Source organism: Pelodiscus sinensis, chromosome 25 (genome assembly GCF_049634645.1).
Source record: "Pelodiscus sinensis isolate JC-2024 chromosome 25, ASM4963464v1, whole genome shotgun sequence".
NCBI classification, from domain to species: Eukaryota; Metazoa; Chordata; order Testudines; family Trionychidae; genus Pelodiscus; species Pelodiscus sinensis.
This window is the reverse complement of record NC_134735.1, coordinates 5,388,807-5,401,867: the sequence shown is the minus strand read 5'-3', so window position 1 is coordinate 5,401,867 and position 13,061 is coordinate 5,388,807. Positions and strand designations below refer to the sequence as shown.

Genomic DNA, 13,061 nt, shown 5'->3' with positions numbered 1-13,061 from the left:
GCCCGACCCCTCCGGTGCGGGGCGCTTTCGCCTCCTCCCGCCCCCCCCTTTGTCCCTGGGGCGGCCCATCCCCTCCTCGCAGCCCCCCTCCCCCCCGGCTCGGTGGCCGACGAGCGCCGTACCTGCATGAGCACTGCTCCGACAGTGGATCTCCCCACGCCGAACTGGTTCCCGACGGATCGGTAGCTGTCCGGCGTGGAGAGCTTCCAGAGGGCGATGGCCACCCGCTTCTGGAGGGGGATGGCGGGCCTCATGCGAGTGTCCCTTCTTTGCAGGGCAGGGGCGAGCCACTCGCAGAGCTCCAGGAAGGTGTCCCTCCTCATCCTAAAGTTCTGGGTCCACTGTCGGTCGTCCCAGCGCTCCAGGACGATGCGGTCCCACCAGTCGCTGCTGGTGTCCAGACGCCAGATGCGGCGGGGCACGCCGGTGCCGGGGCGCCGCCGCGGCTCCTCCACGGCCCCCAGGGCGGCCAGGCGGAGAGGCAGGGGGCTGACGTTCCCCAGGTGGTGCCAGGCAGCCTCGAGCCATTGCTGGCAGGCTTGCAGCAGCAAGTCCAGAACGTGCACCAGAAGGTGCAGGGCGAGCCGTGGCTCCATGTTGCCACCTGCGGCGGCCCCCCCGAAGGGAAGCACCGACACAGACGGGCACAGAGACCGACGCTTTGCTGTCCCTCGGCGAGGTTGGCAAGCAAGCAGGAAAAGCTGAGAACCGGCTGTCCAGGGGGGGTCCCTTTAAGCACGAGCCTCAGATAGCCTCAGACAGCAGCCACACAAAGCAACTGCTGACCTGATGCCCTGCCAGAACCGGTTTCAGCTGCCCTTAAATGCCCCCCTGCGTCCAATCAGTGTGGACGCGCTAGTTCGAACTAGCAAAACGCTAGTTCGAACTAGTTTTTAGTTCTAGATGCGCTAGTTCGAACTAGCTTAGTTCGAATTAACTAATTCGAACTAAGTTAGTTCGAACTAGCGCTGTAGTGTAGACGTACCCTCAGGGGGTGAGCTTACGTGTGTCATGGGCCTTGGCGTAGCAGCAGTTTCTGCAAAATGGAGAGGACAATTCTACAGTGGGATGAAGAACAGGCAAAAAATAAGAGTCAGACTTTTGCATTAATTCCTCCCCTACCTCTTGTCTGTTGAAAAAAACCCTTGCAGCTGATTTTAATCAGCCATAGGAGTCTTAGCAGCTTTTCCCTCCTGGTGTTTCATTGGTAGACTTAAAAATGTTCTGCCCGGCTCTAAAATAATACGTGCCTGTCTCACAAGCAGTTCCTAAGCATCGTGGCCAGCGGGTGGTCTCATTTGTTCACACCGCGGAGCAGTTACCCGTGCAGGTAGGGTCCTGCCTCTGGCCCGTGCTGCTCCGAAACTAGCAAGTCACTGGTGAAAGGCTCCGCATCACAACAGCTGATCTCACATGCCGTCCATTCCTGAGTCTGGTTGCCCACGCTCAAGAAAGATTGAATCAAGCGGGAAGAGGTGCAGAGAAGGGTGAGCTGGGGGCAGAAGAGGCTATTTTACGAGGGCAGAGAAGATGAGTGTGGTTTCTTCAGCCAGGCCAAATGAAGGCCAAGAAAGCAGTGGGATTGCTCTGTATCCGGGGGGCCGGACACCGGGGGACAAGGAGAGTTACTGACCCGAAAGGACATTGTTAGCCCAAGCACAAATGGGTGTAAACTGGCCATGAGTAAACTTAGGCTGGCAATGAGAAGAAGGTTTCTAACCCTGAGACGAGTGGGATTCTAGAACAGCCTCCTAATGGGAGTAGAAGGGGTAAGAAACCGAACTGGTTTTAAAATGGAGCTTGATAAGTTTCTGAACAGGTTTATAGGATGCGGTCACTTGTGAAAGCAGGGGCTCGACTTGATGACCCAGGAGATCCCTTCCAGTCTTATGTTCTTATACGTTTTTAGGAATTTTTGTTCTTGTTTCTATGTGAGTAGTAACCCTGCAGCACCTTAACGACTGATACATTTATTTGGGCATAAGCGTTCGTAGGCTGGAGCCTGCTTCATCAGAAGTGGATCCACTCCATGCATCTGACAAAGCAGGCTCCAGCCTACAAAAGCTTATGCCCTAATCAATTTGTGAGTCTTTAAGGTGCCACAGGACTCCTGGTTGTTTCTGCTGAAACAGACTAACACAGCCACCCTTCCACAACCCTCCCAACAGGACTGAGTATGTCTAGGGTTTTAAGAATGTCCAGACCAGTAGTTCTGAATGCCAACAGAAGATCTGGAGGGGATGTTGGCTTTACCCAATCTTGAATGGTTAGAAATCAGAGTGAAACCTAATGTGGGGAAAAGATTATCCTGCATCTGCTGCTGTGTGCAGTTCTTGCATTTTCCTTTCTGTCAGAGACAGAATTAAATGAACTGTCTATCTGATCCAGTTTGGCAATTTATATATTGCTAATTCGGGTATTTGGTGTGCCCCTGGGTGTTGTTTGTGTCACTAAAGGGGTTACATTTTGACTGTTTATCTCTGAGGCTAAGTAGGGACTTCATCCGCCATTAGCCCCACTAATTTAGATTTATCCCGAGTGTAAAGTAGAATGCAGCATGAGGTAGGGCATCCCAGGCTGATCCTTACGGTTTGGAATGTGCATCCAGGTCTTAGGATGAAAGAGGCTGTATCAATGCCAAAGGGTTTTATGTGTTGCTTGAGGTTGCAGTAGCCTGTTAACATAATTGAATGGTTTACGTGACAAGAGTATATTACAGGGTCCCACCACGCCCATCTCCAAAAGCTGCTGCTGCCATTTTTGTAGCTGATGTTTTCCCATTAATGAAGGGGTTCTGATTTCAATTGTGTGGACGTCACTCCGCTGGAGGCCTCTGTGGAAATGAGAAACAGAAGCTGGTTTTGCAAGGGCATAGGTGCGAGGGAGATGTTCAGTAACTCGCTGCTGCCTCTGAACTCTTAACACGTGGCAAGGTTGAAGCCTTCCAGCGTCATTGTTCAAACTATGGAAACCTAGGTTTTGGGAGGCAGTGGGGAGCTTTTCTTTCTTTGCCCGGCTCTAGCTGTTATTGGCTGTTTTAATTTCTCTTTTGGCAATATGCTGTCAGGATACAAGTGCAGAATCTTTCTTGCTCAGAGGAACTGCCAAACCAGATGAGGCAAGGATCCGTCTCATTCAATATCCTGTCACTCACAGAGCTTAATACTGATAGAAATGTAGCCGTGTTAGTCTGGGGTAGTTGAAGCAAAATGCAGGACAATGTAGCACTTTAAAGACTAACAAGATGGTTTATTAGATGATGAGTTTTCGTGGGCCAGACCCATCTGAGGAAGTGGGTCTGGCCCACGAAAGCTCATCATCTAATAAACCATCTTGTTAGTCTTTAAAGAGCTTAATACCAACAACTTCAGAGGAAGCTGCAGGAAACCCTGTGTATTTGCCCTAACCTGCACCCAGGGGAAGCGTCTTCTTGGCCCCTATTAGTTTTTCCATCTTCCTTTGCAGCATGGGGCATGGGATCACTGCTGGGATCATCTGGGTATATCTCACTTCATCAGGTTCTTGTCATTGCAGAAGCCTTGGGCATTGGTTGCATCTAGGTCTCTGTTCCCTCCTCTCCTCCACCTGTTTCCTCCTCTTCTCTTCTCTTCTCTTCTCTTCCCTTCTCTTCTCTTCCCTTCTCTTCTCTTCCCTTCTCTTCTCCGCCTGTTTCCTCTCCTCTCCTCTCCTCTCTTCTCCTCTCCTCTCCGAAGTAGATGCTCCCAATCTTTTCAGTCTCCTTTTTCTTTTTGGAGGGTGGTGATGTTGAACTTCTGTTTTGGGGACCAGGAAGATGCACGGGCTGCACCCGGATTTTGTGCCCTGGGGCAATGGGCCCTGTAGAAACCCCTGTTGAGCTGGGTTCCTACTTCTTTTTCCTGCAGGTGTGTTCTTCACCTTTCACACCTTTCATCTGGAGAGTGGCCATGACTACCTGCTCATCACCGAAAATGGCAGCTTCAGCCAGCCTCTGAAACAGCTTACCGGGTCCCGCCTACCTCCTCCCATCAGTGCCGGACTCTTTGGGAACTTCTCCGCTCAGATCCGCTTCATTTCGGACTTCTCCATGTCCTACGAAGGATTCAACATCACCTTCTCGGGTAAGAGCAAAGACTGGTTCTCGTCCCATACTGAGTGCGGGTGCCAGGTTGAGCGTCCCAGAGATCGGTCGTCTACCTCTCCACATTTGCACCACTGATGCTCCTCAGCCCTGAACGGAAGTGGTTTGAAGATTTCTAGAACTACTGGGTGCCCCTCTACAGGGTGTTCAGTCCGGGCTGCTGTACAATTTTCAGCCATGGTGACTTGAGCCAAAATCAAACTGATTACCAAGTATAAGAGGCCCATTTTCTGAAGCCGTCAGATTATTATTATAATTACTATTATTAATTAATTTTATTTTGTATTACCATATCTCTTAGGGTCCTTAGGCAGGGACCAGTATCCATTCATCCATTCTTTATTTTAAATCAGGAATTTTAAGGGGTATTTCAGGTTTTTTATTTTATTCCGTGTCTTGTGATCCATGTAAGTATAACAGACATAACAATGTACCTGGGAAATTATATTTCTTCACTTTTGCCTGGCATAGCCAGTGGACTAAATCGGCTAAAATTAAATCCCTCTGCATCGATATTTATCATGCCTTTCCTGCTGGCTTGTTCTCCTCTCCTCAGTTTCCTCTCTTGCTTCCTGGGGGTTGGCCAGCCCTCTTTGCTTTCAGCGCCTCCATTCCAGCTAATCAAAATGGCTACCAAGGCACAGTGGCTTCATTCTCAGCCCAGGAAGCTGGGGGAGATGGGATCCCATAGAAAGAAACTCCAAGAAATCTGGATTGTTTGGGGAAAAGAGCAAAGCATAGCTGGGCACTCCCGGTTCATTGGTCCTGTGCCCTGTTTATATGCCACGGGCACATCATCAAGCAACTCATCCAGTAACCCAGCCTCTGGTGCAGGCCTGGGCAAAATATGGCCTGTGGGCTGAATCCAGCCCACCAAGCCATCGGATCCGGCCCGCAGAGACAGTGGGAACCCCAGGCAGGCCCTCCTGCTTCTCCCACAGCCCTGCACATCGTTCAAAAACGTGGCTGCGATACACTTTCTCTTTATGAGTCCGGAGGGGTGGGGGGAAGAGTCAGATGCTGCTCCCGCCTTCAGCACAATCCCATTGGCCGTTTTCTGGACAGAAACTGGACAGTGGGAGCTGCCTGTTTGAATAGCAGGCAGCCACGAAGTACAACCCTCCTGCTCAGTTACTCACTCAAGCACATGGATGAGCAGGCAGAAATATTTTAAGCTCTTCAGGCCTTTAGCTCGTCAGGCAGGCAGGCAGGTTTGGCTGTTGGCTGGTAAGTCTCCTGGCCAGAACCTGCTTCTGGCAGCCCAGCCTCTCCCTTCCTCGACCCTCTCCCTCCCACTCCTGCCCCGCTACTCCACATGCACCCATACCCCCTCCCAGATCTGGCACCCAAATCTCCTGCTCAAGATCACAGTCCCTTCCTACTCTAGGTCACATCCCAGAACCCTGCTCCCTAGTTCCCTGCCGTAGGTCACAACTGCCTCCTTCACCCAAATCCCCTCGCAGACTCCTTTCTCCCTCATGAATTCCTTACCCCAACCTTCTTCTGCACCCAACCTCCATCCCAGACCCTGCAACTCCTCTGTTAAAACCATGGACAAGTGTGGCCCTCGACAGTTTTCCAAAATCTTGGCGTGGCCCCCTGTCAAAAATTATGGCCCACCATTGCTCTGGTGGGCCTTAGAGAGAATATATGGCATGCAATGCCTTAGCCTTTAACCTGAGGGCACCATTGGGAAGCTGGAATGGTACATGCTTGCTGAGCTTTCTCTGCTCAAGCCACAGTAACAAAAGGGTGGCATGTTGGAGCGGTGTAAAGGATGTAGAGTTCTGAGGCCTGGTGCCTCAACTTCTGTTCATCACAGGGGAGCTTGTGGGTGCAAAGCGCTTGGCATTATTAATGGTTTGTATCACAACAGCACCTGTGGATCCCATCCAAGAGCCTGTGTATAAACACATGCAAGCACCAGCCCCTACTCCAAACAGCTTACAAGAGGGGCAGAGGGCAGGAGGGGAAACTGAGGCACAGACAGGGGAAGTGACTGAGCCAAGAACAGAATCAAGGTCTCACGAGTCTAAATTCAGTCCCCTACCCCACCGGACTGTACCACCTCCCTCGCAAGCAGGGGAACTGACAGGATCACTGGATCCCTGGGCAACGTGGGGCGGGGCCCAGCTCTGTGCTCCCAGGAGGGGTGGGGCCTCAGGCAAAAGAGGCGGTGCTAGGGCAGCCAGCCCTCAGCGCCACCCAGGTGGCCCAGCACTTCCTCTCCCCCGCTGGCCCTCAGAGCCAGCCAGAGCGCATAGGGTGGAGCTCTGGAGAGCACCAATTCTAAAAGGCCTCTGGCTGCTTTTGAGAATCACCAGGCGCCATGGCAATTGCCCCCTTTGCCTCCCTCTGCCCCATCTCTCGTCAGAAGACCTGCTCACAAGTCCAGGCTCCCTGTAATTGTACAATAGACTGGTTTCCCCAAGGCCATATTTCACATGTATGGAAATCTGCTTTGCCTGCAAAATGTGTGGTACAGCCAGGAAATGTGTATTTCAATGCACATGCAAACGGTCATTTGTCTTATGTGAGCTCTCATTCCAGTGCGTGCAGATGGGTGTTTTGCGCTCCCCAGTCTGAACCCGTGCACGTGATTTCTTGCATGTTTGCCCATGGGCGCATTTTGGTGCCACGGCATTTTGAAAATACAGTCCCGGTGGTCTGGCTTTTCAGGATGCTCGTGCATGCTGGTAGACTGTAAAGGAAAAAAAAATCAGTGTTCTATATCTGATATGCACATCCTAGCTTTGAGGGGAACAGCTGCGAAATACTGCCTAATGGGGAAAACCTGAAAAAAAGCGGACGTAAGCTTTCATGGGCAAAATCCCACTTCATCTGACCATGCACCTGATGAAGTGCGTCTTTGCCCACAAAAGCTTATGCCCAAATCAATCTGTTGGTCTCTAAGGTGCCACAGGGGTCCTTGTTGTTTCTGAAGATACAGACTAACGCAACTACCTGTCTGACACTGATAACAATTGTGATTATAATGCCGAGTGCTGTGGTGAAAAGACAGGCCAAGTGTGACACACCTGTCTAGAGCTGGAATTTATCTCATGAACTGCTCTGGGCGGTGCAGCAACCTAAGCATTCGTTTTAAATAGCTGGATTAGGCCTTCTGAAACCAGGAGTTCAAATCTCATCCGTTTAAACCCCCACAGCAAACAGAGCAAACATGTTTTCATTCACATGTTAATGAAAAATGGCTTCTGATCAAACAAAAAAAGTGGCAAACAAATACGTCCCCTTCTATTGACAAGATTTTGTCAACATTATTTTTTTCTGTGTGTCATCTAAAATTAGGATTCAGTTTTTAAAAAATTTTGGCTGTCATAAACCAAATAACTTTTGGATGGGGAGGGGCTTTTTTAATAAAAAACCTGAACAGTTTGATGAAAAATGCTTTTTCTTTTTTCTGTTTTGTGGTGAATGCAGCCTCATTCCACTAGAACAAATAAAGTGACTAGCCAGCAACTTACTCTGTGTGAGTCTTTTGGGATGACACTTTTAAAAAATCGTCTCAGAGGGGTTAGCCACGTTGGTCTGTAACTTGAAAAACAACGAGTAGTCATGTGGCACCTTAGGCCAGGTCAACACTACAGGGGAAAGTTGATGTAAGGTATGCAACTCCAGCTACGTTAATTACGTACTGGAGTCAACGTATCTTAAATCTCATTTTGACGCCGTCCACTCTAGGGATGTTAAATTTAGTTTAATCAACTAATCAAGTAGTCGATGGATTTTCCATCGACTAGTCAATTAGTCGATAAGCCAGGGAGCCACAGAGGGGTTAGCTCCTGGCCTAGGAGCTAGCCCTGCTTTGGCTCTGTATTTTAAATGTATTAAGGTCCTGCTGGCTCTCTATGCATTTAAAAGGCAAAAGCAAAGTGTGGGGAGGGACCCAACACGAGCCAGGAATCACATGTCCTGGTTCATACTGGGTCCTCCTCTCTGCACTTCTGATTTTTAAATGTATTAAGAGCTGGCAGGACTGGGTGCGAGCTGGAATTCAGTTGATTCTTGTCTTGCGCCCGGTCCCAGGCACTGTGCCTCTACTTCCCCTGCCTCCCATGGAGACAGTGCTGGGGGAACTGGCTTTTAAGCCAGCTCCCCCCAGCACCAGCTGCTGCTCCTCCCCTTGCTGCCTGTGTCAGAGGCCTGTGTCAGAGGCAGGAGGTCAACAGGAGCAGGGCGCCATGTCGCCAGGAGCACCCTCTCCATTCGAATTAGTGGGTCTTCACTAGACCCACTAATTCAAACCCTGGAAGATCGACTGTGGCAGCATCGATCTTCTCCATAGCGTAGACAAGAATTTAGAGACTAACAAAAATATATATCGTATCATGAGCTATTGTGAGTAAAACTCACTTCTAGCTCATCTGATGAAGTGGGTTTTACCCATGAAAGCTTGTGATACTATATATTTTTGTTAGTCTCTAAGGTGCCACAGGACTACTCGTTACTTTCAAAAAGCTAGCTCTGAAAGGAGCAGACAGGAAGTCAAAAATCCCCATGATATTTTTCAGATTATGCCCCTGGTGTGCTTGGCTATTCCTCCCATCCTCTTTTACACGGTGCAGTGTTCAGTGAGATTCCACTGCAGAGGTACGTGGGTACATTTCACTGGTGTCTGGGTTCTCTCAGGCACTTTACACCATCACTGAAGGATAAAAGGTCTGATCGTAATGTAGGCTAAATATTGTCTTGATGGCTGACTGGATAGAGCAGATCTGAGAGAGGGAAATGCAGACTTGAATATAACACAGGGTGCTAAGAGGGGGCTCTTGAGAAGAAGAGAAGATGAGGGGGAATATTAGGTTTGACTTCCCATGTCATTTACCTCAGTCCAAAGGGAGAAGAAACGGCCTCCATTTTGATTTGGCACCAGAGACATTGCTTCGCACTCCCATGAATCTGGTGTCACTGTTGGAGGATGAGGTCCTGTGTCAGGTTAAATCCACTGTTCACCTAGGATGACACCCTGGCTGTGTCTACACTGGCATGAATTTCCGGAAATGCTTAAAACAGAATAGTTTTCGTTATAAGTATTTCCAGAAAAGAGCATCTACATTGGCCACAGATGCTTTTCCGGAAAAGCCCTTTTTCCGGAAAAGCATCTGTGACCAATGTAGATGCGCTTTTCCGGAAAAGAGCCCCGATCGTCATTTTCGCGATCGGGGCTTTTTTCCGGAAAAGAATACTGGGCTGTCTACACTGGCCCTTTTCCGGAACAGTTTTCCAGAATAAGGACTTATGCCCGAGTGGGAGCAGCGTAGCTTTTCCGGAATAGCGGCTGATTTTGTACAGTAGAGAGTCGTTGCTTTTCCGGAAATTCAAGGGCCAGTGTAGACAGCTCGCAGCTTATTCCGGAAAAGCGGCTGATTTTCCGGAATAAGTGGCCCAGTGTAGACACAGCCCCCAGGTTTAAGTGAAATCAGGTTTAAGTGAAACTTATGTGCCGGCCTTGCACCTGCCCATCTGTGCTGGCATGAATTGCACCCAGACCGAGCAATGTTGTCCTCTCTGTTTGTTTCCATAGCTCCTTGCAAATGGGGGGAAAGGGAGTCTCCCGAGCCACCCTCTAACACAACATCCTTGTGTCCCTCTGTAGAGTACGACCTGGAGCCCTGCGACGAGCCTGAGGTCCCGGCCTACAGCATCCGGAAGGGCCTGCAATTCGGGGTGGGGGACGTATTGACTTTCTCCTGCTTCCCCGGGTACCGGCTGGAGGGCGTGTCGCGCATCACCTGCCTGGGGGGTAGACGGCGTGTGTGGAGTTCGCCTCTGCCAAGGTGTGTTGGTAGGTGGTCACGTGCTTTCATTTTGCTTGGTCGACGTATTATATCAGAATGTGAAAGGGGCAGGGGCGTGGGGCAGAGGGATGCGGCATCCGCCCCCCTCCGGGGACGTGTCTTTGTGCTCGCCGTGTGGGCTGGGAGGGAGAGGGAATGAGCCACAGCTCTGGAGACTATCCACAGAGAGGTGTGGGAGGGCCCCGCATCCCTGTTGAGAAAGTCTTGTAAAGAAGGCTAGAAAACTATATCCAGGGCGCACAGAATCATAGGGCACTGGCATGCGGGGGGCTGCAGAGGAGGTGTCCGCGACCCAACGGAACAGGAGTTAAGACAGAGACTCTTCTGGAAACGTCATTCCGCACTCCAGAAATGAAACTTTTTGGTTAGAAAATGTCCACCAGGATGTTCTCACCATTTCAAACCCTTGTTCTCATTTTCAAATTGAGAGGCTCATCAAAACTGACCCTTTCCCACAAACAATTGCAGTTTTCATAAATCAGAATTTGCAAGGGCAACTCCTGGCCTGCTCTATTCAGGACTAGAAATCATGAACCCTAGGTTCTACCTCCTCCACTGACTCAGCATTAGACAAGCCACTTACAGCTTGATTTTTCATAGGCACAGAATGCTCACAGTTTTCCTTTGGGAGTCAGAAGAAGCTGCAACTGCTCAGCAGTCTGGAAAAATCAGGCTTCTTAATTCTTCTGTGCCTTTGGGACAAGGTGGGCTGGGCCATGAGGCCCTCTCCTGGAGGCCTTGTGGTCCTGCCATACCCCATCCTAACTAAAGGCAATAGAGAGGTCCTCCAAGCTGGCTAGAGTGGCTACAGAGGCAGCAGCCAATCAGGGGCCAGGAAGGCCATATAAAAGGAGCTAGAGAACAGAGCAGAAGCAGTTTTCTCTTTGGAGCTCAAGGTGTGCAGACTGGGTGACAAGCTGACTGAGAGAGCAGCTGTGGTAGTGTAGAGAGCTTGCTGTGGGGAGCTTCTTGCACACCGGACTTTGTTGGGACTGGGAGATACAACCCTGAGGAGGAGGAGGAGGAGGAGGAGGAGACGTTGCTTCCTGGAAGAAAGCCTTGAAGGCACCTCACTATTCCACAGTGGAAACAGACCAAGGGACATTATGAAGGGATTTGTTTATGTGGCACACCGCCTGTGGGTGACTCAGCTGGAGGGCTGGGCCCCAAATGATCCCCCCTAACCAGAGAGTGCAGGCACTCACACTCGGCCAAGGGGAGCGCTAGCGAGAGGTGAGTGCGACCTTGTTCCTGCCTCATTTTCTCAACTGCTCTTGGTGTTATTTTTCCAGTACAAGATCAAAGCTCTGTTGTGCTGTCTAGGCAGGAAATATGAGACAAACCTTTTCTGGGAAGTCTCAGAGGGGTCGCCGTGTTCATCTGTAGCTTTAAAAATGAGTAGTCCCATGGCTAGATGTATTACATACATCTTTTTTGTTAGTCCTCTAAGGTGCTAAAAGACTACACATTATTTTCTGGAAAGACATTCTAAATGGACAAGACAGACAAAAGAAATATGATTATCCCCACTTTACAGATGGGGAGTTGAGGCCCAGAGAAATAAGAGGGTTGCCCAGGGTCACACTGGGAGGAAATCCACCTCTGCTGAGTCCCGATCCAATGTTGTAATGCCAAAACCACCCTTCTTCTAGAAAGTAGCTTGCTTTGAAAATGCTGAGCCTTTCAGACACTGTGGAATCCGAACATTGGCTTGATCTCAAATCATAGAATCCTAGAGTTGGAAGAGACCTCAGGAATCATTGAGTCCAACTTCCCTGCCCAAAGCAGGACTAATCCCAACTAAATCATCCCAGCCAGGGCTTTGTCAAACCAGGACTTAAAAACCTCTAGAGATGACACAGTGTTTGTATTGGGAGAGAGTGCACAGAAAAGGATCTAAGTAGGTAGGGTGGGGGATGAACCCCAGTGGAAACATGTCCCGTGACAAAAGGAGCAAAGAGATATTCTGAGGGTTAAGTAAATATAGTCTATATCCCGACTACTCGTCTGCTCAGCGGAGCAGTTCTGGAGTTCTCTCCCTAGCAAAGAGTGCTGTGGCTTTCCTTCTGCGACAGAAAACGGGGTGGGGTTAAAGTGACTCCTCTTTAAAAAGTCTCCAGGCTTAAGTTTTGGGAGAAAACAAAGGTGCATGGACTTGAACTCATTTGGGAAACAAAAAATGAATATGAGGGAGCTGAAAAACCTTCATCTTTCCACCAGCTTCTCCCCTTTTTGGTTGAAATTACTAGTGTTGGCAGCTTGGTGAAGGAGAGAAGTGCTTGGATGTTAAGGGAACAATGAACCGTTTCTCGAACTTTGCCCAGTCTTCTGTCTTCATCTTTATTCTTGGGAAGGTTGTAAAGTGAACAAGCTGAGTTAGGCTACATTGACATTGGCAAGATTTTGTGCAAAAGCATTTGCTTTTGCACAAAATCTTGCCACCTGTCTACACTAGCCGCGAGTACTTGCACAAGAACACTGATGTTCTAATGTGTGAAATCAGGGCTTCTTGCACAAATACTCTGACACTCCCGCTCAGGGATAAGCCCTCTTGCGCAAGAGGCCAGTGTAGACAGGCAACATCAATGTCTTGCGCAAGAAAGCCCGATGTTTAAAATGGCCATCAGAGCTTTCTTGCGCAAGAGAGCGTCTACACTGGCACGGATGCTCATGCGCAAAAGCACATCTTTTGCACAAAGGCACGTGCCAGGGTAGACACTCTCTTACTCAAATACTCTACCGCAAAAACTCTTGCATTAAAGAGTATTTGTGCAAAATCTTGCCAATATAGACATAGCCTTAGTGTTTGAAATTATTTGTGAATGTCGCCTCAGCCTATTTTCCTGCACAACCAGCCTTTGCCAGTGTTACAATTTGTTATCAGTAATCAACAGCCAAACACTGAGATTTTCTCGGTGTTGGTTAGCTAAATAACATGGTACTGTTTTTTTTGTTTTGTTTGTTTTCATAGGGGGTAACTTAAAGAAGCACAAAGGCAAATGGTTGACTAGCACAATGTAAGATGCACATCAAAATTTCCTTCCGGGCCCTGCTTCGGGAAAGCATTTAAGCATGTGCTTAAGCCCCATTGACTTCAGAGTTAGGAAGGCACATGGGGGCTT

General features: G+C 49.3%; 1 protein-coding gene across 1 annotated transcript in view; it reads left to right on the top strand.

The window, feature by feature from the left end:
* The window catches only part of CSMD2 (CUB and Sushi multiple domains 2), a 743,482-nt gene that overhangs the window by 507,808 nt on the left and 222,613 nt on the right, over window positions 1-13,061 (top strand). Inside the window, exons 20-21 of the mRNA XM_014578911.3 lie at window positions 3,885-4,100; window positions 9,738-9,926. Of these exons, the coding sequence (XP_014434397.3) occupies window positions 3,885-4,100; window positions 9,738-9,926 (405 nt within the window). The remainder of the gene's footprint in view (window positions 1-3,884; window positions 4,101-9,737; window positions 9,927-13,061) is intronic.